Genomic DNA, 23,458 nt, shown 5'->3' with positions numbered 1-23,458 from the left:
CGTGATCGCCAAAGGATAATGTAACAATTGCCAGCAGTGCAAAGAAAAAATATACACTGCAACTCTGCTGTAATTGTTGCCATATACCGACTCTAAAGCATCTAGAAATCTAGAACGTCAAAGTATTAGATGACTGTTTGTAAACCTGTGTGGCAGCCTATGGTTGCTTTTCTTTTTTTGTTTTCTGTTTGTTTTCATGATTGTGCATGACTTCTCCCCGTGTTTTCCTCCTCAGCGGCTGTATTGAAATATGAAAACAATGTCATGAACATTAGGCAGTTCAACTGCTCTCCTCACCCGTACTGGTTACCCAACTTTATGGATGTGTTTACGTGGTCACTGCCTTTTGTGGGCGAGAAAGGTAGGTATCCAAACTCAGACCTGAAGACTAGATTGTGATTTTTAGGGACTGTGAGACTGAGGTGGTTAGTAGTATTTTAACAGGCAATGCGTAGGAGAGGCAAGAACGACCTTGTTGATGACGTGTCTTTGGTGGCTGACTGTGTCCTCTCAGTGGGAAGAATACAAAAAAAACTGGAACCTGAAATGTCATATTTGTGCGAGTGTGTTCAAGGGCACCTTTTACAAAATCATTATAACTTCCTGAGCCTTTCCATCTTTTTTTTTTTTTTTTTTTGTGAGTGTGCATGGCTTTAAGCCACACATATTTTGTTATAGAACTTAGAATGGAATTTTAAAGAGAAGCTCTAGGAACAATGGACCACTAGATAAAGAACTGCATGGACAATGTCTTGTAAAATGTCAGCTTATATTGCAGATCTAACAAGAATGTTTGTTTGTTTGTTACAGTGACTGAGATGTTGGTGAATGTCTTAAACATCTGCTCTGATGATGAACTCATGTCAGAGGGAGACGACTTATGTGAAGGTAAGGTTGTTCACAAGCACGCATGTATAATACAATTGAGATTAATTAAAGTTTGCTAAGCTGACAACTACCTTATGTGCTTATTTCCTCTTGCTTCACAATCAGTGACAGTTTAATGCAGAACAGCTTGAATGTGCATGTGTGTGTGTGAGCGTCTGTCTGTCTGGTCATCATCAGCGTAGACAGCAGGTCCTCAGAAGTGTCCAACTGTCATTCTGGCTGTCTAAGATGCTTTCCCTGGAGGTCTGATGTCTGCTTATGTCGTCCCTTGATACTTCCTGCTTAGTCAGTCTGTTGTGGAGAGTAGAATTCACATGATGGTGCACTCTTATATAAAAACATTAATATTGTGAAATATTATTACAATTTAAAGTAACTGTTTTCTATTTTAATGTATTTTTATGTATCTAGATTATGTAGGATTGTGGTTTTCGCCTTGTGTAATTATTGAACCCGGAAACAGATCTGCTTAAATAATTAGAACAAAGGTGTGACACTCTTTTGCAAATACTCTCAAACCCACGTAAGGCTTACAGAATGCTCTCCAAGCTCACCTGGTTTCTCATTTGAGTAATTCCAAACCGTTAAGACCAATACAAGTTATTGTACAAATCTAATAATACAACATTATGGGTTTTAGAAAAGGTGGAGAGGACAGCATTTTCCCATATTTGGAATATTTCATTTAGTTTTCTGACGAATAAAAGCTAAAATAATAATAAATATTATTGAATAATAGTTAATAATAGTGTTAATAACATAAAAATAATATTATTATGATAACATGCATTATTACATACTATTAATTATTATTGTCCTCATCATTATTAGTAGTGATATATTTCTGTCACAATGTCTTTATTTTTGCATAGCATTTTCCAGCATCCTGGTTAAAACCAAGCTATTGTGGCAGAAAAATAAAGACATGACTAAAAAAAAAATTATTTAATAAATTTTTTTTTACATATAAACAAATTAATTTTTTTTTTTACCTTAATTTTTTTTTTATTAATTATTATTTAATTGCTTATTCTTTATTATTATTTTATCTGTATTAAAAATAAAGTTGATAAAGAGTAACTGTTTCAAATTCAGTTTAAAATGCAGTTGTCATAATTGTCAAAATAAACACAGTTGACCTTTCGGTAAGCCCCTCCCCTCAAACTCATATGAGCCAATGGCAGTTGAGTATCAGCTGCATGGGGACGGGAACTCCGATATCTTTAGGTTTCAGCGCCATAGAGAAACATTGGAAGATCTGAAGCTTTCATCGGTTTGATGGTGTTTATGCTGCAAAAATGGAAAAATTATGTGCATATACTTTTATATATCCCTCCATGGCATATTTAAGTCCCACTTAAATGGTGGTCCTTCTGTGTCCAAAATGTATCAAAAACATCCTGGGACAAGGTTATCTTACTGACAGCTGTCATTGTAAGACTCTGTTTGTTTTTCTGATTTTGCAACTGTAACTAAGGGGAGCAGGGCTTACCGATAGGTCAGTTATTGCTCAGGATGTCATTCTGATTCTCAGCGTCTCCACATTTTTGGTTCCTCCCTCCTTAGCATTTTGGGAGTCAAAGGTCATAAGGGCTAACAGTGTTTTGATGCTGGTTTTGTGTTGGTGCAGGTGGAACTCCAGCTGTCCGTAAGGAGGTGATCAGAAATAAGATCCGTGCCATTAAAAATGGCAGAGTGTTTCTGATCTGCAATTGTGTGTTTGTGTTGTGTGTATATATATACAGGTGATTTGCCGGGGGGGATGGGGGGGACTTCCCCCCCTCTGTTCTATGCATCCGTCTCTGCTGAATAACTTTTATCCCCGGTGGGGATAAAAAGCAAACTCGCTCTGACGTGCCGATCTGGGAAATGATTCGCGATACACGCGTTGAAGTCCCAGATCTGAATCAAATGATTCGCGGTACGCGATCTGATTGGAGCGCTTCGAAACATTCGAATCTGCGACGCAATGGTTTAACTGATGGAGTTTCAAAAGCTCCGTTGTGTTCTTTGCTCGCTTTCTCGATGTAATTTGTTGTTAACCGTGGACATTAAATCATTACAATTAATAGGCCTAATGTAGGCTAACACTGTTTTTATATGAGATCACACTAAATACAATTTTTGTCGTATTAAAAAACATTTCATAAAAAATAAATAAAAAAAAAACAAAAAAAAAGAAACAATAAAGATCACAGAAAACAAAAAAGAAAAAGCTTGGTAATGATCATTACAGTTATCAAAAAGAAACAAAAAAGATGTTTGGGTAAAGAGCAGGAAAAACTTCCATGAATAAAATGAAGTTTTGTTTTAACACCACACACACACACACACACACACACACACACACACACACACACACACACACACACTTTCCTCCATTAGGATTAATGAGCTGGCGTCAGTGAGTCATCATGTGGAGTAGCGGTCTAATTATATTAGACATTATTCCAGATGAACAGTGCCATAGATAATGGAGGAACAGAGGACAGCTTGAAGTCTTTTGTCTTTGGTTCTCAAATTACCATATATTTCCTCTTTCTCCCCCATCCCAACCTAATTGATTATGTTCCATTTAGTTCTTTGAACACAACTGTAATACTGTGTGTGTGTGTGTGTTATGCCTCAGGGAAGAGAGCGAGAGTGTACTGACCCTCAAAGGGCTCACCCCAACCGGAACGCTACCTCTAGGAGTGTTGTCTGGAGGCAAGCAGACCTTACAGAATGGTAAGTGAGCATGTTTGTGGTTTTGTAATGGTAGGTTTATAAAGTGGATTTGCAGGCCTTTCACATCCAACCCGGGAGTCGTACTGGATTATCATCATCGCCACATGTGATCCAGCACTGCTCTCATCACCCTCTTACAAAAGCATGAAGTACCAGCATGCAGCAGCTAGAACGAGCTTTGGCATGCAAGATGCTTTTGATAATGATGATCTGCCTCTCCCCCTCGTGCAGAACTGCATCGGGGCTTATAGCGGCAGATACTGGTGAGGGCTGTGCTCTCCATCTCCATTGTGTGAGCTTTTTTGGGCTGTATTCGGCTGCTTAATTCACTTCTTAGCAACTTTCTGGTAGTAGCTGCAAAATCACTGCCTACACCCCCAGCCGCTCAGACCCATATTTCTGGTCTTTTAAATGAGTAAATCTCATGAAACCGTCTGGGTCAAAAACCATCCTTAAATCAATGTTTTATACAAAAAAAAGGAAACTATTTTTAGGACTGTTATTTATTATTATTATTATTATTATTATTTAATATATATATATATTATATATATATATTTATTATATCTGAGCCTTATTTGAACGTCACAACTATTAAGTTTCTCCCAAAATTGAAAATTATGCTTTATTATTTTTCTTTCTTTGATGAAAGTTTAAAGAATTTTAAACTTCAAAAGGATCATGAAAGCTATATATATATATATATATTCTTCAAAACTTACTGTCAAATATTAACACCTTTTTTTAAAAAAAAATTGCAATTGTTTAAAATGTAGTTTATTCCTTTTAATTTTCAGCAGTCATTAGTCATTTCAATCTCGAAATGTGGTTTATTGTCAGGAAAATAGTGTCTCAATTCAATTGTGTATTATCACAATTATACAAACAGCACAGTACAGCTTTTTTCTGCACTATGAACACCTGTTATATCCTGTCGTCCACCTATGAACTAATGTAATGTTTACACTGATTATTTGCCTGTGTGCTGTGTAAAGCCCTTCCCTTGTAGGCTCATGTTAAGCCATGTGATTTAGCCACCTGCGCTACAGAGACTCTGAGAGCCAATCAGTGGCAGATTGTCATGAGAGCTGCATCATGACTCTCTGGATTGACCTGTCCACTCTGAGTAGGCGAATCTGTTGGCGAGGTGTCCAGGACTAAAGGTCATTAAAGGACAGTTGTGTAGGGAACTTTGTGCAAGTGAGTAGTGATGGAGTGAGAAAGGGAGATCAGAGGGAGACAGTGGGTGGATGTCACTATTTGAAGTACATATAGAAAATTCAGTGACCTTTAAGAGGCTGGCTTCATTGTCCGTATGGGTCAGACATCAAGCCAGCTAGACCTGCAAAACAGAGAGGAATATTAAAGAAACGAAGAAGCTGTTAACCTGATCTTACTACAAGATCTTAGGACAATAGGACATTTCCAGCTATAAGCATATAGTTATGTTATATAGAAAATAATATGTTAGGAGATGGTTTGGTTTTCTGACTACCATCCCCTCACTTCAGCCTATACAGCATTGAATAGTTGTGTCTGCTTGAATTTCTTGCTTGTAGAAAATCTCCAAATCAGAGATCAATTCGCATTTATTTAATATAAATAATATTTTGTATTCAAGATCTCTGTATTTAGTGTTTAATATTTAGCATTTATTTAGGTGGAATCAGTCTTTATGCTTATGGTCCTCTTTCCATCTTTCTGAATTCTCTGGTGAGTTTATAGTTCTAGTTCTAGTTTTATAATATAATAAAGTTTAATATATACATAAAAATATAGTTTAGTTTAATGTTTTTAATTGTGCTCACAGGCATGATATGTCAACTTGTCTATGTCGAAACTATAAAGAAATTGTATGAGATCTTAAGCTAATTTCATGAAATGTCTTCTGCATTTAAGATTTTCTTTGTGAAAGTGGTGATAATTCAAGATATGGTGCTATAAATTAGTTTGAATCCAATCCTGTAGTCTCAGTTTAATAATGTTCAATTCATTGACTCATATGTGTCAGTATGTATAATATTTGACACATTATTTGTTTATCTGATAAATATCGATTGATAGGCAAGTCAGAGATTGCACCTAAATTTGTTAAAACATCTGAACATGTATTTCAGTGATGCATAATCTTTGATTTATTATGTTTTGTAGCCTGTTTTGCCCTAGTACTGACCATCAGTGAATTATAAATGGCCAAACAGTCACTGTGGTTGTAAAGAACTAACTGCCTTTTCTGTCACTAACTGCTCTTTGCACTGTTTATAATACTGTTGGGTTCTATAACTGCTAATATTACTGCATTGCTTTGGTGTGTGGGGTTAATATGCTTGGGGTGTAATGTAATCACTCTGATATAACTTCTCTCTCCATTCATTTTGGGCTACTTCCTGCTGTGCTTGCTAATACAGCAGCCATAGAAGCAAAGGAGGGTCGAGGTACGCTGGCAGTACTGTGTCATATCCTGCCCCTATATGCTGTGCTTTCTTCTTTCTCCTTTGTGTCTTTTTGTGCCTTGCCGTTCACCCCAGCGTCTGTCTGTGTGTCTTAAACGAATCATGGAAAATCTGTATTCTTGCACCACTATATTTTTGTGAATTTAATTGAAAATAGCCTAACAAAGCGGATCTCGTTTCTTAAAGGCATTTCTTTTCCTTATGAGTTTCAGATTTTACAAAAGAGCCTGAAATTACTCCAGGCCAACATTTTTAGTGATAAATGATGGATGCGGACACTTGAAACCGTCTATGCAGTGATGGAATGAGGCTTTCAGTCCCAGCTCTGCTTCACCTCATTAATTAGCTGTTTCCTGTTGACCAGAGGAGTTTGCTGGTTAGTCCCGGGCCCTGGCTAGAGCGTGCTAATTCCCATCCTGCCATGCGATTGGCAGGGAGGCCAAGACCTCCCTCCACCAAGCATTTTCAGATTCTAATCTCGTTATGACTCTGCGCTCCTAAGACTGTCTGTTTCTGTTCACACGTAACACTGTTGCCTAAGGCCTCTCGCCCGCTGTTGTAATGTACAGAGGCTCTAAGCTATTGTGCAAGCAAACACAAATAAACACACTGGCATGAAATGTTAAGTGTGCCAGAGCGCTGTTGAGTTGCTTAAGTTCAGCTGCGTCTCTGTTTTTACTGGTGTTGAGTAGGTATCTTGTGTTTGCTTTGTCAACTGGAACCAGTCATGATTCACCTTGGCAGTGTTTTCAAAAATGCTATAGGACATAAGCCTGTTAGTTGTGCAAGAATCAGCTTTCCTGTTCGTGCATGTTGGTTGGTTGGATACGTGTTCAGCTCTTTTTGTGGTTTAAAGTATGAGTGATATGTGATGTCATATTCCTTTAGAATATTAAAATAAATTGGCCCTCAATCCCATTTTTTTCAGTGCTGTAAATAATACACTCAGTCCCATTTGACTATTTTGTTTTTCTCTCTGTATTTGCACAATATAAATAAAATGTCTAAAATGTTATATATGACCTGATTTTATGTAAAAAGGTATTTTTATACATTTTTATATTTTTTACTGCATCTCATAATTGTAAAATTGCAGTTGTTGCCACCATTTTTTGCGTAGACCATTGTTTGTTTTTACTGTGATGTTTTTTTTATTTTTTATTATGTTCTATTTCCTGTAGCAGAAACATCACTATACTAATTTACTAGACATACTGTACACTACTGTTGAAAAGTTTGGCATCAGTAAGATTTTAAGTAATACTTTAACAAAGATGCATTAAATTGATCAAAAGTGGAAGTAAAGACATTAATGTGTAAGTAAAGGTGTTAATAAAGATTCCCATTTCAAATTAATTCTGTACTTTTGACCTTTCAATTCATATAAAAATATCACAAAAAAATCATAATATAAGAATAATTTACAACAAAGAATACTGAAGAATCATCAAATAACAACATAACAAATAATAAAAAAATTAAAAATTATAAAATTATAACACAAAATCACAAAATTACTGTTTTTTATTTTTAATCAAATAAATGCAACCTTGGTGAGCATAAGATACTTAAACAACAACAACAAAAAAATCTTACCAGTCTCAAACCTTTGAACTGTAGTGTACACAGCAAGACATGAGGTAGACAGTTGGTGTTGTGTATCATGTGACATGAATGTGTGTGTGATTTTAACACTGAAAGTTATCAATAATCTTCATGCACATTTTCCTAACTACCTAATTTTCCTTGTTTTTTTTTTTTTTTGTTTGTTTGTTTTTCCCCGGTAGCCATCCAAGGCTTCTCTCCTACACGGAAAATCCGCAACTTCGAAGAAGCTCGTGGCCTGGACCGAATAAACGAACGGATGCCGCCTCGGAAGGACGGCCAGCAACCTGACGGTACCACAGTTAACGCTGCCAACGAGAAAAACGGCACTGATGGGAATGTGTAAGGGGAGATTTTGCACTCTTCCTCTGCTCCATAGCATTTTCTCTTTCTCTGCCACGTTCACCACAAGATAAGACCCCTCAACTGCTGGATCCTGCAGAGGAGGGCCTGAGATGTGGAGAGGAACCATTCCACAAGACAGAGAGAGAAATCACTTACAACTAAGTACAAACATGAGATTTTATTTATTGAATGAAATGTATTAGATGTACTAGATAGCAACATTTTAAAGACGAGTGAACATTTGAAAGTGTGCAAAAAAAAAAGGTATACAGTCACAATGTGTCAACCTTTAAACTTCAACTACAGTTTTGTAACTTGAGAACAGAGATGTGGGTTCAAGATGGTGTACAGATCAGAAGATCTAGTTAATCCCAGTTTTATAATATTTTATGTTACAATGTATTTGGCAAGGGATGGTTTGAATATACTGATGTATGTTATCAATAAATGTCTGTAAGGGATTTATTAAGACAAAACAAACGTAAGGGAAATAAGTTATACTGAAAGCCTATCGAAAAATATTTTATATAACTGTTTAATAATATTCAGTTTCAAGTAAGATTCAGAGTAAATGAACATATTAACTGCTTTGGGTTCCACATGTCAATTTCTACATGGAAAAACTAGCATTTATATTCATTTTTGTCAGATTACAGCCAGATGACACATCACATGTAAGTAGCCATAACATTAACCTTAAATAGGAGTTGTTTGATTCTACTTGCATGAGTAAAAAAAGCGAAAACAAAGCATGTCTTTTGAAAGCACTGTCACAATCACATCATCAAACTTCTGCATCTGTACTGGAAGATATTTTAGTCTCTTTAGAACTATCATTGGGCAAACTTTCAGACAAGACTTACTTTTCCTCATTTCATGTCTGCCACACTTATCTTATTGATGTTTTTTTTTTTTTTTAAAAATATATGATAGATGAGATTGCCACACAACAAACCAGTTTTATTTGTTAAAATATACAGTGAAATTTGTTAGCATGCCTATAAGCTCATGTACACGTGTAACAGCCAATCTGGGACGTGTGAAGTTGCTTTGATCGACTCAAAAGCCAAAGTCTTTTTTTGTGCTGTGATGAGTTCGCTGCCAGAGCTCTAACCAACCCCATTTTAGGGTATGATGAGGAGGTAATGGGGTCAGTCTGAAGAATATTGCACTAAATGCATGTCATTGTAAATAGAGAACACCTATACATAGCACGTAAAAAGCCAGAAGTCTTATTCTCTCTTTAAAGAATGTCCTCCAGGCTTAAAGGCACAATATGTAATGTTTCGCCACTAGAGGGCGCATATTCAAAACAAACAAAGAAACAAAGGCGAAGTTTGGTGAAGCTGTGACTGAGTGTGGAATCATGGGAGTTGTGGTCTTCATCCCCACAGCCGATGCAATCCGATGGGACTCGGGATCATGTTCATGGTTGAGCTAATGATTTAGTAACGTAGTAGAATGAAGCAGAGTGAGGCTGAAAGTCGTCGAAGTGAAACAAGGCCACTGAATGAGTGCGACACACGGCTGGAAAGCAGCGGAGATTTTATTATGCCACAGTTGACCACTTCCACTCCTTTCGGTCGTGTGTATGTGGGGGAAAAAAAGCAGCGATGATTTATCTTACTAGATACATTTGAAAGTTCTTTTATAATGCTACTCTGTGCGGTCGTCACCGGCCTATTGCACAGCATCTTAAAGCGTCTTTTGTTTTTCCATATGTTTTCTACAAAACAAAACTGGAAATCGAGGGGTTATGACATCAAAGGCAGGCAAAGCAATGACACTATAGACACGGTCCGTGTCACTAGTTAAAATTCCTATTTTTTTCTTATGGATTTAAACATTTTTCGAAACATTCGGGATAATGCAAGTGCACAAGTCAGCAAAATATATAACACTGTTCTAGTGATTTTTGGATGTTTTAAAGAAAAAATCTTACGTATTGTGCCTTTAATGCAAAGTATTCATCTTTCACTGAGAGACTGCTCGTACAGACTATCGATTTCATCCAGTTTTTGCTGAGACATTAACAAAGCATGTTGAGTTTGAGAAATGTGTCACAAACTGACTTGGTGGTTTGAGCTGTAACACTATATGAGGTATTGTGGTAAGGTTTTTTTTTGTTTGTTTGTTTGTTTGTTTTACATGGCTGCTTGTTTTAACAGGTTTAGGGAAAATTGTGGTATGTGTCCACCTACTGTTGACATACAGATACAGAACTTTAAGAGACTATGGAGGAAGAGCATTAAACCTTTTAATGCATGTTTTTATTCATTTGAACACGAGCAGCAGGTTCATCTGGTTTTAAAGCAGGTTTTTATTTTTTGATTTTGCGATGGTGTTAAATGTCTAATGCTATGCACGAGCAATGCACCCCATTTTCTGGAAGCATTTGAAATGTACATTTTAGACAACAGTTAATTTTGTAAAATGTATTTGTGTGTGTGTGTGTTTATTTTATTTTTTAAATACAGAACCGGTTCTTCACATGAGACTGATTTAAAAATTCATTTTTTCATCCCAAAAGCATTCAAATCTAATCATATGACTAATATGTCATGCTCATCTTTAGGTGTATGAATTCAGCTTTTATGAGAAATAAATATGTGATTGCAGTGTGACCTTCCAGCATACAGCATTTCCTGAAGAGTGTGTATGTGTGTTTTGCATGATCAAATCAGTGCAGTATGTCTGTGGACTCCAAAGGGAAAATTTGCTACATTTATTTGCATGTATTTCGAATAATACCAATGGAAGTACTGAGATGAGATTATCAGGTATACAGTTTTCCTTGAATGGTTTAACAGAGTGTGGCCTGGTCTTGGTGTACTGGCAACCTGAACTTCTTTAGTGGAAGAAAGAGGAAGTTTGAATCTCTTTAAGTTTCTGTTTGCAATGAAATGTTGAGTATTATGCCTTCACAGGCTCAGAGATTCAATGAAGTCCCTTAAACACATCTGTGGGAATGTGTAGAAATGTTTATGCACAACTATAGCATAATTAAAAATACAATATGGGGATTTAATTGAACAACCATTTTATCAAGTGCTTGATATTATGTAGATGTATCAGTTAAGACGACAAATAAAAATTGAAATACTGTGGAGCTCACGTTTGGTCATATTTTCTTTTAAAAGCATTTAAAATAGATTTTCTTCATACATTCACATTGCATTTTACAAGTTTTCATAAATATAAAACTAAATGGTAAAAAAATGTAAAAAAAGCATTTCTTTTAATATCTCTTGAAAGTGCATTGTAACAATTTGTGTATGTGTGTAGGTTAAAAAAGAACAGTTGTTTTCACCTTGGTTGACAATGCAATGAAGAAATAGCTGATCAAAAAATCATTACTGTACATACAGTAAGGCAGGCTCAATTACACAGAAACAGGCTGTACAAATAAAATGAAATTTAAAAAGAGATAATTTTCAGTTAAAAACAAACCTGGCTTGAAATTAATTAACTCAAGGACATTCTTTTCCACAGTCAAATTATAATAATAACTCAGTGTGTCGGTCTCATATTTATGCTAAGAATGTGGGTTATTTTCACAGACATTTGATTTTTCTTAAAGAGAAAATCACTTGGAACCCTTCTGCAGGTTCTGGAGTGACTGACCATTCCAATCTGCTGCATGGTTCCACTTCTTGAGGTTTGACAGGTGCTAGATACACACCCTTGGAGGAGGTGGTCTAAGAGCCTATGAGGGGGACAATTATAAACTTGTCATATAGAATCTTTTTATCAAAATGTTCTTAGGCTCAGTGATTGGAAGTGTAAAAGGTATAGTACACCCAAAATTCTGTCCGTATTTATTCAGTTCTTCCTAGTTTCGTTGAAACCGTCTATAGTTTTGAATGGGGAAAAAATGGGAAACTCCGCCTTCTGGCTGATCTAGCCCAAAAAATAAGCTTTTTATAATGCGATTTGAGCAAAAGTAACAACATTTATGACATTTGTTGTCCGAATTCTTTGGTCATTTCAAATATGAAATTTAATCGTAAGCTTAGTGAACAGTTTTGGAGAATTTGATGTTTCCCCTTTCTAAGAGATAGGAGTTGCACTTGCATGCCCGAGAGGCGTTTCAAAGATGGCCGCAGAGTGACATGACTTGTCTTAAAGAGACTTTGCTTGTCTTAAAAGGACTTTGGTTTAATTCAGTGAAAATAGTTTCTATGCCTTTTTTTTCATTCACACACAGATATCGCACTTCTTCAGTAGATGTTGAATATTACAAGAGCCGCACGAGTGCTGAACGTTTGGATTCTGCAGAAGTAAGTCTTAATTGGTTTGAAACAACATGAGAGTGAGTAAATGACAGAATTTTCATTTTGGGTTGAGCTATTCCTTTAAATACTGATGTGAACATCAGTCATTACACATTATAGCGTTAGCTTTGCTACCTGCCGTGCATTTATACAGTCATTATGTAGAACTCTGGACTGGACTGACGAGGGTGGAGGTGGAGGAGGTGCTCTAGGCGTTATTGCCTAAGAATAAGGAAGAGATCACAAAGTCGTGATCACACTTTCACAATTTACTGGGTATAGATTATGTTTGTGGTTAAATGAAATGATGAAATTAAGTCAGTAGCGACTGCAAGTTACCGGAGGTGGCTTCTGATTTGGCAACTGAAGGCTGTAGTCAGGGATGTTGATTACATGAACTCTCTGCTGCCTTGGATGGCTATTGAGAAAACAGCAGTATTAAATACACTTGTTTTATTGACTTTCCCCAGTGGTAAAGTGTTAGTTTCCTATACTCTTACCGGAATGAATATGGTGTGCTCTCTCTGCGCTTGTAAAAGACGGCCAGTCCGCATAGAAGTATCACACAGACAACCACAGCAATGGCTATATTCACGCCTTGAAATGAAAAAAAAAAGAAGAAAAATCTCATTCATGATGCTCAAAACTAAAAGTATATGAGGCTATTTTGAGTGCAATATCTGTGGTACTACTTTTAGACAAACCATCACTTTCTGCTGGTGTTTCACAATCTGGCGGCAGCCATCCAGGTTCACATCTGCACTCCATTCTGTGGTCACAAACCTGTAACATATACACTTACATTAATTCTTCAGAATCAAGTTACAAATTCTGATGTATGTGTATCTTTTGAAAGACCTAAAATAGTCAAAGATTTTGGGTCATACCGCATGGCCTTTGCACTTAGCTGAGCAGTTTGTTGCTTTATAAGCTTTCTCTAGGTCAACACACTCATTCTGGTTACAAACCTGAAAAAAAAAAAAAAAAAAAAAAAAAAAAACATTGTGCGTAAATGACTTGAATGTCACAACTGTAGCAAACCTACAATGTTTTCAGTTTTTCATTAGAGGTGATTAAAGGAGTTCATAGTTATTAAACTACAAGGAAGTTTGTGTATAACTGGCGTGTATCTAGAGACCAGTCTTACCATCCCTTCCCCACATTTGGTGCCAGTGTCAACTTGCCCATAATCATCTTCAGAACTGCTGTAGAATGTAGCTTTACATTCACTGAATATTACCAGCTGTCCATAATTGGGTTCTGGATCGCCATTTTCACAGAACAGTTTTCCACACATCACATCTCTGTAGACAGACAGATAAGACTGGTGTTTGATCAGAGGGGACAAAAATAGTAACTGAACAGTTTGATATGTGAAGAGATTAATGAATGGACAGATTGATGTAAAAACTTACCGTCCTTGGCATGCAATATATCTACCGCCATTACGTTTGCAGTGGGCGTAGTATTCTGTTCTTGTGTTCTGGTCGTAGCAATATTTTCTAGCCACCACAGCAGCTTTATTTATTTTAATAAAAAGAAACAATAGACACAGTCATATGGGCCCAACACTGATTATTTTTCACTATTATTGTGTTGCAACAATATATTATTGTACTCACTTGGACCCCACATTTTAATGCACTGCTCCTCTCTCTGTGGACACTGGCCATTGTAGCAATAGCCTTTACCATTCTTGCAAGGGATTCCATTGACTGTAAAGACATCTTCAGGACACCAGGCTGATTTTCCAGTACATGACTCAGGCAAATCACATTCATCATTTTTTGGACGACACACATGTGCGGCTGACATGATCTGATGGGGAGGAATAAAAAACATGTAGGTTGCATACTTTAGAGGTTAGAAGCTGGTTGGTAGTTACCAGTATAAATGAATGAAACCATATGATAAAACACATTTTTTGAGATGTTGACATCGGTTTTAAATTATTGAAAACAATGACACATTTTTTTTTGAATGTATTTATTTTCATATTAAGGGGATATATTGTGAACTATTTCATTTCATCCAGTGGAGAACAGGTGATTCATTTTATTCTAATCAATATTCATGAGAGGGAAATCCCCTTGATTCATCAGTTATAAAGATTTTGACAAATATATGGGCTTTAGTGGTTTAAGAACTGTTGAAATGCATGGAGTGTGAGTGTATGCGGTAGTAGGCTATCATATGTCCTAAAGCAGCTGTGTTAATCTGATACTTTCATAATTTGATTAAAATGCCCCAGACTTTGAATCTTACCTTACAATTCTCACAACATTCTCCTGTTGCACATTGTGAGCCCTCAGTCAGTTTGCAGGTGAGTGCATTGCAGCATGGGTTTGTACACCCCTATGTAGAAACAGGTTTTGAAATAAAGCCAATGAGTACGTCTTAAGATATCTCAGCATTTTAGGTGTGTTTGTTCAGGGTACATAATTAATTGTATTTTTAAGTACTACTGAGAATCTAGAAAAACTCTTGGAAAGTAATTTACTTCAAGCAATGAATGTATGAACATCCAGGTAATGTATGCAGTCCATCCTACACAAGTTCTGGCCAAAATTGATGACTAAAGTAACACGTATAAACATCTGCAGTAATATTACATGCATTCCAACGTTTATTTTGCACACTGCAGAGAGTGTAATTAAGATTATATAATTAAGATAAATGAGAGATTGGTAATCCCATCTCACTGGAGCAACCCTGTCAAGAATTTTCTGTACATGTACAGTCGTGGCCAAGAGTTTTGAGAATTACATAAATATTAGTTTTCAAAAAGTTTGCTGCTAAACTGCTTTTAGATCTTTGTTTCAGTTGTTTCGGTGATGTACTGAAATATAATTACAAGCACTTCATATGTTTCAAAGGCTTTTATCGACAATTACATGACATTTATGCAAAGAGTCAGTATTTGCAGTGTTGGCCCTTCTTTTTCAGGACCTCTGCAATTCGACTGGGGAGTTTCCAGGCCATGTACCCAAAATTTCAACATTCTGGTCCCCGAGCCACTTAGTTATCACTTTTGCCTTATGGCACGGTGCTCCATCGTGCTGGAAAATGCATTGTTCTTCACCAAACTGTTGTTGGACTGTTGGAAGAAGTTGCTGTTGGAGGGTGTTTTGGTACCATTCTTTATTCATGGCTGTGTTTTTGGGCAGAATTGTGAGTGAGCCCACTCCCTTGGATGAGAAGCAACACCACACATGAATGGTGTCAGGATGTTTTACTGTTGGCATGACACAGGACTGATGGTAGCGCTCACCTTTTCTTCTCCGGACAAGCCTTTTTTCCAGATGCCCCAAACAATCGGAAAGGGGCTTCATCGGAGAATATGACTTTGCCCCAGTCCTCAGCAGTCCATTCACTATACTTTCTGCAGAAGATCAATCTGTCCCTGATGTTTTTTTTGGAGAGAAGTGGCTTCTTTGCTGCCCTTCTTGATACCAGGCCATCTTCCAAAAGTCTTCGCCTAACTGTGCGTGCAGATGCGCTCACACCTGCCTGCTGCCATTCCTGAGCAAGCTCTGCACTGGTGGCACTCCGATCCCGCAGCTGAATCCTCTTTTAGGAGACGATCCTGGCGCTTGCTGGACTTTCTTGGACGCCCTGAAGCCTTCTTTACAAGAATTTAACCTCTTTCCTTGAAGTTCTTGACGAACCTATAAATTGTTGATTTAGGTGCAATCTTAGTAGCCACAATATCCTTGCCTATAAAGCCATTTTTATGCAACGCAATGATGGCTGCACACGTTTCTTTGCAGGTCACCATGGTTAACAATGGAAGAACAATGATTTCAAGCATCATCCTCCTTTTAACATGTCAAGTCTGCCATTCTAACCCAATCAGCCTGACATAATGATCTCCAGCCTTGTGCTCGTCAACATTCTCACCTGAGTTAACAAGACAATTACTGAAATGATTTCAGCAGGTCCTTTAATGACAGCAATGAAATGCAGTGGAAAGGTTTTTTGGGGGGGATTAAGTTTTTCATGGCAAAGAAGGACTATGCAATTCATCTGATCACTCTTCATAACATTCTGGAGTATATGCAAATTGCTATTATAAAAACTTAAGCAGCAACATTTCCAATTTCCAATATTTATGTAATTCTCAAAACTTTTGGCCACGACTGTACATAATCTTGCTTCTGATAGTATGTGGATGTGACTTGTTGAGTGCATCTAGTGAAATTACCGTCTTATGTGAGGAATAAAGTCATGCATTTAATTTTTAGTGTCTTTACTTCCCATGTCATTCTAAAGGGCTTTTTTTTACAACAAGTTTTTGGTGCTTTACTTTGATATTTCTTGCAAAAACATTTTTCAGATCATTGAATTGTCACATTTAGGAAACCCTAGTCTGCTTACCTGTACCGTTCCACAGTCACATTCTTCTCCTGTCTCCACAAATCCATTTCCACATACAGGTGGCTGAATCAATTCTTTTGGTTTGGGCATATTCAGAAGACATTCTGGATTTCTCTTGTTCAGATAGTTCACATAGTTACTAGAACTGCAGCTGCTGAAGTGTTGTGGGATGAAATAGCTGCGGAGACATGGAGCAGTGATATTTGTTCAGAACCTTTGTTTTAGGCTCTCCATAAGCTACAAAATAAAACTTTACAGTAGAAATTGCAGATTTGTTGTTAAAAAAAACACGTTTGAATAAACTAATCAAGTTCAACAATTTTATGCAGTAGGTACCTGAGCTTAGCTGTCATAATGCAAGTGCTATCAGAACAGACGCAGCCGCTGCTGTCGTGATCCATGCCCAGATTGTGCCCCATCTCATGGGCCATAGTAGCCCCCACTGGTATAGCATTAGAGTTGTGATCCTTTGAGGAGGAAAAATCAGTTAGTACTTTCTTTTTTCATTCAAATGATTATTTAGTCTATATTATAATGAAGTATTAAGATTATTTTGGAAGGAAGAATAAGACATTGCAACAATAAGTGAAAAACCACAGTTAAAACCATGGTGAATCATCTGTATGCTGTAATGGAAAATATTTCCCCTTTCTCCATTATTGTGAAATTATTCTCTTCAAGGTTTTTTTGCAAAAACATGCAAATGTATTTGTTCGTAATTTTACTGAATTTGATGAATGAATTCATAAACCATCTCCATACTGGCTTTCTGCATATATCCCTTTCCTTTATTGTGATCATATTAGATTATTTATTTATTTTCATTCATGTTGGTTTCATTACATATTTTTGGGAAATATGTTTGTGACTTTTTATGAGAGAATATTAGTACCTCCACAATCGCTGTTGAAAGACTTCCACACAGGCTTCCAGTGTTAGCTACACCCACAGTTATTCCATCAATGTCAACTGCACTGAGAGAAGGACAAAAATCAATGTTTAATCCAAATTCAACCAATCCTTCTTGATTACATTCAGTTAGTGGTTAAAGTCTGTCTCCTTCCTATTTCAGTTCCTAAACCATTTCAAAGTAGAACACAATAGCGGCAGCTTGGAGCAGACAAAGTATTGATTAACTATAACCTGAGGAGGTGGGCATTGTCATGCTTCTGTCTTTTGATGAGATCGCTGTTCCTCCACTGGGTAAATCTGTTCAAGGTATCTTCAGCAACAGAAGACACTTGTATCTTATCACTATCTGTCCAGACTTCAAATCCAGTTAGAGCAACAAATGTGTTGATTTCTTTATATACCTGCACAGCAAAAAAAAAAAAAAAAAAAAAAAGTAAAAGATGAGTATGTTACTGTACTGTATATTGTGTACAGTGGTTTCCAAAAGTCTGAAACATTAGCAATTTTTTTTCTGATTGAATACCTTTTTAAATGACAAATTGTATTATACAAAAAAAGGTAAAAAATCTACTTTATTTTATTTATTTCCTCAAAAACAGAATTAGCACATCTATGCATTTAGTACACTTATTATTATTTTTTTTTTCAACTGACAAACAATAGAGGGACCCACGCTATCCATCAAAGGTTGTTACAGTTAGTATTAGTACATCCAATTACAATTAGCATTTCCCCCATTTGGATGAAACTGACTCACAAGCTTGTGGAAAAATTTGAGCCATTTTATTGCATCTTGTGTGCTTCAGTGGAAGCAAGGATGTCATGGGCCTTGTCACACACACACAAAAAAAAAAAAACTATAGAAATGCAGAATCTTAAATGTTTTTACTAATTTTATGCCATTATGTTCCTTTGTTTTAAATCACTCTTGAATCAATCTTTTAAATGGAGTTTAAATCACAGGTGTTTCGATTTCGGACTCCACATGCGTTTTGTTCTAGTGTGACAAAAACATATTTGGTCACCATAAATAGTTTTACTAAAGCACTAAACCAGTATTCATCAGAAGATCTGTAGATGGCATAGATTGTCATATGATTAATTATCACACTCAAGAATTCTTGTTATCACAGGTCCTAGTTGTAATATCCTGTATGATCCATAAATGTTTGCATGCTGGAACTTTTGAAAAGCATATACGTCATCATTGACTCACATCATTGATGTAATTGATGATCTCAAATATTCTCTTTCTCAACTTCTCATGATTGCTGTCCATCTTTTTGTACTGAGGGAAAAAAAAAAAGAATCATAATTCAAAGCATTTTTTCACTCATTAGTCACACTGGTATTTGGACACACTTTCTGAAATCTGTTAGCATCAGTGATTTTAAATTTACTGTGAAAAATGTAGAACAGTTTGATTCTAGAAAAACAGAAATGCTGAACAAGCACAAAATCCCACATATGTTGCTATAACCCAGTGAGGGTTTTTTGTATTAGAACATCAGATATCAACTGATATTTACTGAGATCCCAAAAATAAGTAAAAAAAAAAAAAAAGATCTGTTATGCTGCATTATTCATTAAAGTGCTTTGATTCCCGCGCTTACTTCGCTGTTGTCTGCCACAAGAAAGAACTCAATGTATTTTTGTTGCTGGAAAAAAGTTGGCCCCTGATCAAGAGAAAAAGAAATAGATTGAAATTACAGAGCTGACAACATAATAATTCTTCAGTGAAATCATTTTGAAAACAATATTATCTACCCTTTCTTTCTTTACAACATGTACAGGATTAGGTTAATCGAGGACGTTTTTTTTTTTTTTTTTTTTTTTTTGCAATTTCGACTTCTGCAATTTATTGTGATTGTTGCGTTGACATTGCAGAACACTACTTGAGACTTAATAACAACCCAGCCCGAATGTGGTTAATTCTTGTGAAAGTTTAACCACATTGTGCTTTGTTGCTTTTTGTTATGCTAAAGTAAATGAATAGACAATCTTACTGAGGAACGAGAACGACTTTTGAGAATGCGTGGAGGACCGATTTCCTCACTCTCGTCCCAACTAGTGTTGGTGACTCCACACACCCTAGGCGTCTCTTCATTTACATTTTCATACTTATAGACAGCATGGTCACCATCACCATCCTCAGACAATGGCTCAATCAGAAACCTCTGCTCCTCTGTTTGGAAATAGCCTCTGTGAAGACATTTCACAAAATGGGCACAATGTCATTTGTAGGGTCTTTTGGCCTGGTTACAGAGAAAAAAAGGCAATTGGCATGAAATGTGACTTAATCAAGGGTGATTGGGAAACCATGTGTAATTTATGTGTCCTATTTATCTAGAAAACACAAGTCATGCTGTAGCTTCCTTTAATTGTATAAAAGTGTAGAACACACTTTAGGCAACAAACTGGCATTGCAGTATGCAGCAATAGTTAGTATAAAAACAGCAGTATAGATTGGGAGGAATTTTTTTTTTTAAATTCTTTAAATATTTTAAACTTTTTAAAAAATGTAATGTGTACTTTTAAAGCAAATTAATGTCATTGTAAAAGTTCAAAAGAAACCTCTTTTACAATTGTGTTTCCCTACCGTAATCCATCGCAGGTGCTCATGCTAACTGACGACTTACTGTCATTGACTATTTTCCCATGATAATAGCATAAATCCTGTGGAAGAAAAGGGTATTAAATAAATTCCTCACTTTATGGATCGCATCACAATAATGATTTATAGTTGATCAGTTGTAACTTGTATGTTATATATGTCATATGTTAGTAATACAAGTTGTAGCATACCAGATCCTTAGGTGTGTTTGTGACAAGCATCCCATCTTTAGTGTAGTAAGTTTCACTATAGTCTTTAGTCAGTATGCCACTGTTGACCAACACACATCTCTCAGATCAGTCACAAAAAAGGGACAAACTGACAAGTCAAAATGTGTAAAGTGTAACTGCAGTTTTGATACGAACAGATGTTTGTCTATGACAATATGGAACTTTTCTAAATTGCAACATGCAGATTTTAAATATCCCAAGATAAACACACACACACAAAATGATGACAGATGAGTAACTGACAGACAAGCTTACTCATTTTTCTGGAGATGCATTTTAATGTCTCTACCGCCTAGTGTCATAGCGTATTTCACTGTGTCAGGTCTTGACTGCAAGGAAAGAAATGATTTAGTTTGATTCAAATATTTACAAATGACATTTACAGGTGGGTAGACAAGAACTCACCTTTAAATCCCTTTTTTGTAGCGCATGTAATCTGATTGGTCGAACAATCTCATAAACCTTTTTTCCATCTAGTTCAGGGATGTGACCAACTATAGCAGATCGACAAACAGAGGGAATTACAGACACTGAAGCACAGATTAGTCAGAAAGTACAAAATTACGGTAATGATTATTTATTTATTTAAATATGGTCTTTAAGATGCACACTTTAAAAAATCCTGGGTTATTTTTCTAACCCAAATGCTGGATTGAGCCTTTTGGGTCATTTTTGGAGGGTTATTTTTAGTGTTTGGGTAATTTTTGTGTTACCCAGCTCCTGGGTCAAATGCAACAACAATGTCTGGGTGGATTTGGTGTTACGTCTCGGTTGAAGGTCAGATGTAACCCAACTGTGGCTAGAAGGGATAGAACTGTGGCTACTCGACATGCACACATCAATAGTGTAATTTTTGTCACGCCGTACAGCAATAATTACTGTATTTGCATTAATGTAAGGGGTATGGTTAGGGTTGGGGTAGGTGTAGACGTTAATAAATCTTAATAGGTAGAAAATTTAATTAATTGTTAACTTGCGGTGTTATGCCGAATTCTGCACCCCTGCCAGATTATACACCCCCTCATTTTAAATTGCTACCTGATTCCCTAATCCTAACCCCTTCCCCACATACTCCTAAACCAATACTGGAGGTGCTTTTGTTACTAAGTGCTTTTGTTACTGAGACTAAGGTATTAAACTGCACTCTCAGGAAAAAAAAGGTACAAAAGGTGCAATAGCTTTCACTGGGGCGGTACCTTTTCAAAAGGTACAGTTATGTACCATACTAATATGTACATTTTTAGGTACTAATATGTACCTTTAAAGGCACCCTTTGGGGTAAATAAAGTACAAAAGTGTACTTAAAAAAAAAAGGAAAGAAAAAGATAACACCTCAGTGACAGCTTTTGTACTTTTTTTTTTCTTTTCTAAAAGTATGCTGCAGCCTTTTCATATAATCTAATAATATAATGTGCACAATGCTATTGACCAAAAAGTGACAGAGAGATAAAAACAAAATGAACTGATAACACTTTATATTATAGTTAAGTACTGAATAGAATTAATATGGATTTTGATGTAGATCTGCTTGTGAATGCACCTTTCTTCTATTAATACTATTTACTTTTGGTATTGGTTCAGTTATATTATATATTATATTTATATGTAATACACTACAATCTAATGTGTTACCAGTGGTTTCATATGAATTAACGGTTTAAAAATGCAATAATGTTTTGAAATTATGTTTTTAATAATACAAACAATACATTTGTTATATATATATATATATATATATATATATATATATATATATATATATATATATATATATATATATATATATATATATATATATATATATATATCAACCAACAAATATTGCATTCCATATAATTTGCATGATTTTCCCTGACCCTTAGTAAATCTAGGATCTGTACAAATATAAATATTTCATTATTTTTCAATGTAAGTTCTATTATTCTAAAATCAGACACTTTTCATTGCGTGAACTCTTAGACTTTGTCAGTGCAGCCAGTGTAGTATTACAGCTGAAGAGTCCACAGAGATAAGTTAATCAGTAATTGTGAAGCAGAGGCACTAGTGTATCAAGTATCTTACCTGAGGGATTGAGTGAAACACACAGAGCGAAGATCCACAACATCAGATGTCTTTTGGCCATTGTCAGTGTACAGAACAACTGAAATGGTATCGTTTGGTTGTGCAAACCTTTATAGTTCAGCTGAAGTGTTCTTTAGGCTCTACACATGCACTTTCAGGAAGTGACACAAAGTTATGAAAGATTAGTGACATGCTTGGACCTACCCCTGAAAGTGTCAAAAGAATGCAGGAAATATACAGACAGACCGAGATGATGATAACGAGACTCGCTCTTAGTGTTGATAAACGCTATATAGAGGTGTCACTTATGAGTGTTCAATGGCCTTATTTAACTGCTCCAAAAAAGTGACCGATATAAATTGATCACTCTGGGCAAATCTTCACTTATGTGTTCTAGAAAATCTTGCCTTTTAACATTTGTTGGTCAAAAACACACAAAAAGAGTTTAAATGCAATCATCTAGACAAACAACGAGGTAAATGTTGATGGTTAAACTTTCCGAGCAAGGTGGTCAAGCAGGTTGTTATCTTATACCACTGAACACAATTCAAGCACAATCTAATTCTACATTTCCTTTTTCCAAATTTTTGTTATAATGATATGTAAATAGTTTGCCACCCTAATAACAGCCAGAGTATCTAACCACTTTCTTTCACGTATAAAATTTGCAATGCATCTATGTTACCAAGATATATTATATTATTTTGACCCTTTCAAAATGTGCCTTTTTTTATGTAATTTATTCAAGTACACCTTAAACTGGCAAAGAATGATTTGGACAGATATACATTGCTTTAAAATGTAATGATTATTTTTCAAAATGTTATCGGATGAATATAGAAAGCAAATTGCCTACATTTTTAGATAAAAGTGTAGACAAAAGACGTTAAGCCTCCATAGTCCTCCACAGGATGAGCAAAAAAATGTCACTTTGCTGATCCTCATTCTGTTTTTTATTTGGCTTTAAATTTT

At 35.9% G+C, this 23,458-nt stretch overlaps 2 protein-coding genes across 6 annotated transcripts in view; one reads left to right on the top strand and one right to left on the bottom strand.

The window, feature by feature from the left end:
* ppp3cca (protein phosphatase 3, catalytic subunit, gamma isozyme, a) overlaps positions 1-8,927 on the top strand; it is a 34,865-nt gene extending 25,938 nt beyond the window's left edge. The window contains exons 9-14 of one of the 2 annotated variants that reach the window (XM_042755285.1): positions 236-361; positions 811-888; positions 2,519-2,594; positions 3,512-3,615; positions 6,024-6,050; positions 7,856-8,927. In XM_042755285.1, coding sequence (XP_042611219.1) covers positions 236-361; positions 811-888; positions 2,519-2,594; positions 3,512-3,615; positions 6,024-6,050; positions 7,856-8,019 — 575 coding nt within the window. In that variant the 3' untranslated portion in view covers positions 8,020-8,927. The remainder of the gene's footprint in view (positions 1-235; positions 362-810; positions 889-2,518; positions 2,595-3,511; positions 3,616-6,023; positions 6,051-7,855) is intronic. The other variant, XM_042755289.1, reaches the window with a different exon arrangement.
* A 2,312-nt stretch (positions 8,928-11,239) lies between these two features.
* Positions 11,240-22,644, bottom strand: LOC109090576 (zinc metalloproteinase-disintegrin-like batroxstatin-1). Of its 4 annotated transcripts, none has more exons than XM_042755261.1 (22): positions 22,487-22,644; positions 20,831-20,919; positions 20,681-20,754; positions 20,387-20,483; positions 20,181-20,257; positions 19,588-19,783; positions 19,195-19,257; positions 18,798-18,869; positions 17,813-17,982; positions 17,562-17,643; positions 17,006-17,136; positions 16,670-16,847; positions 14,558-14,647; positions 13,915-14,110; positions 13,708-13,810; positions 13,440-13,596; positions 13,180-13,260; positions 12,997-13,075; positions 12,793-12,889; positions 12,632-12,710; positions 12,428-12,514; positions 11,240-11,724 (listed from the first exon to the last, which is right to left on the bottom strand). In XM_042755261.1, exons 1-22 carry the CDS (start codon positions 22,545-22,547, stop codon positions 11,689-11,691), a joined length of 2,295 nt encoding a protein of 764 aa, XP_042611195.1. In that variant the 5' UTR covers positions 22,548-22,644; the 3' UTR covers positions 11,240-11,688. The 4 variants fall into 4 exon arrangements, with proteins under 4 accessions (XP_042611195.1, XP_042611205.1, XP_042611200.1 ...); XM_042755271.1 differs by having other exon boundaries at positions 20,387-20,465; XM_042755266.1 differs by having other exon boundaries at positions 16,670-16,851; positions 17,007-17,136; positions 20,387-20,465.
* Between the last annotated feature and the right edge of the window lie 814 nt (positions 22,645-23,458).

The sequence above is a fragment of the Cyprinus carpio genome, chromosome A5, assembly GCF_018340385.1.
Source record: "Cyprinus carpio isolate SPL01 chromosome A5, ASM1834038v1, whole genome shotgun sequence".
In the NCBI taxonomy this organism is placed as follows: domain Eukaryota; kingdom Metazoa; phylum Chordata; class Actinopteri; order Cypriniformes; family Cyprinidae; genus Cyprinus; species Cyprinus carpio.
Note: the sequence above shows the minus strand (reverse complement) of the source record. Positions and strands in the feature narration are given on the sequence as shown.

Coding starts and splice junctions, on each gene's coding strand:
- LOC109090576 (XM_042755261.1), bottom strand. CDS start 22,547: ATGGCCAAAAGACATCTGATGTTGTGGATCTTCGCTCTGTGTGTTTCA. Junction 17,983..18,797: donor TCATCAATTACATCAATGAT/GTGAGTCAATGA, acceptor TTTGCTGTGCAG/GTATATAAAGAAATCAACAC. Junction 13,597..13,707: donor TATATTGCATGCCAAGGACG/GTAAGTTTTTAC, acceptor GTCTGTCTACAG/AGATGTGATGTGTGGAAAAC.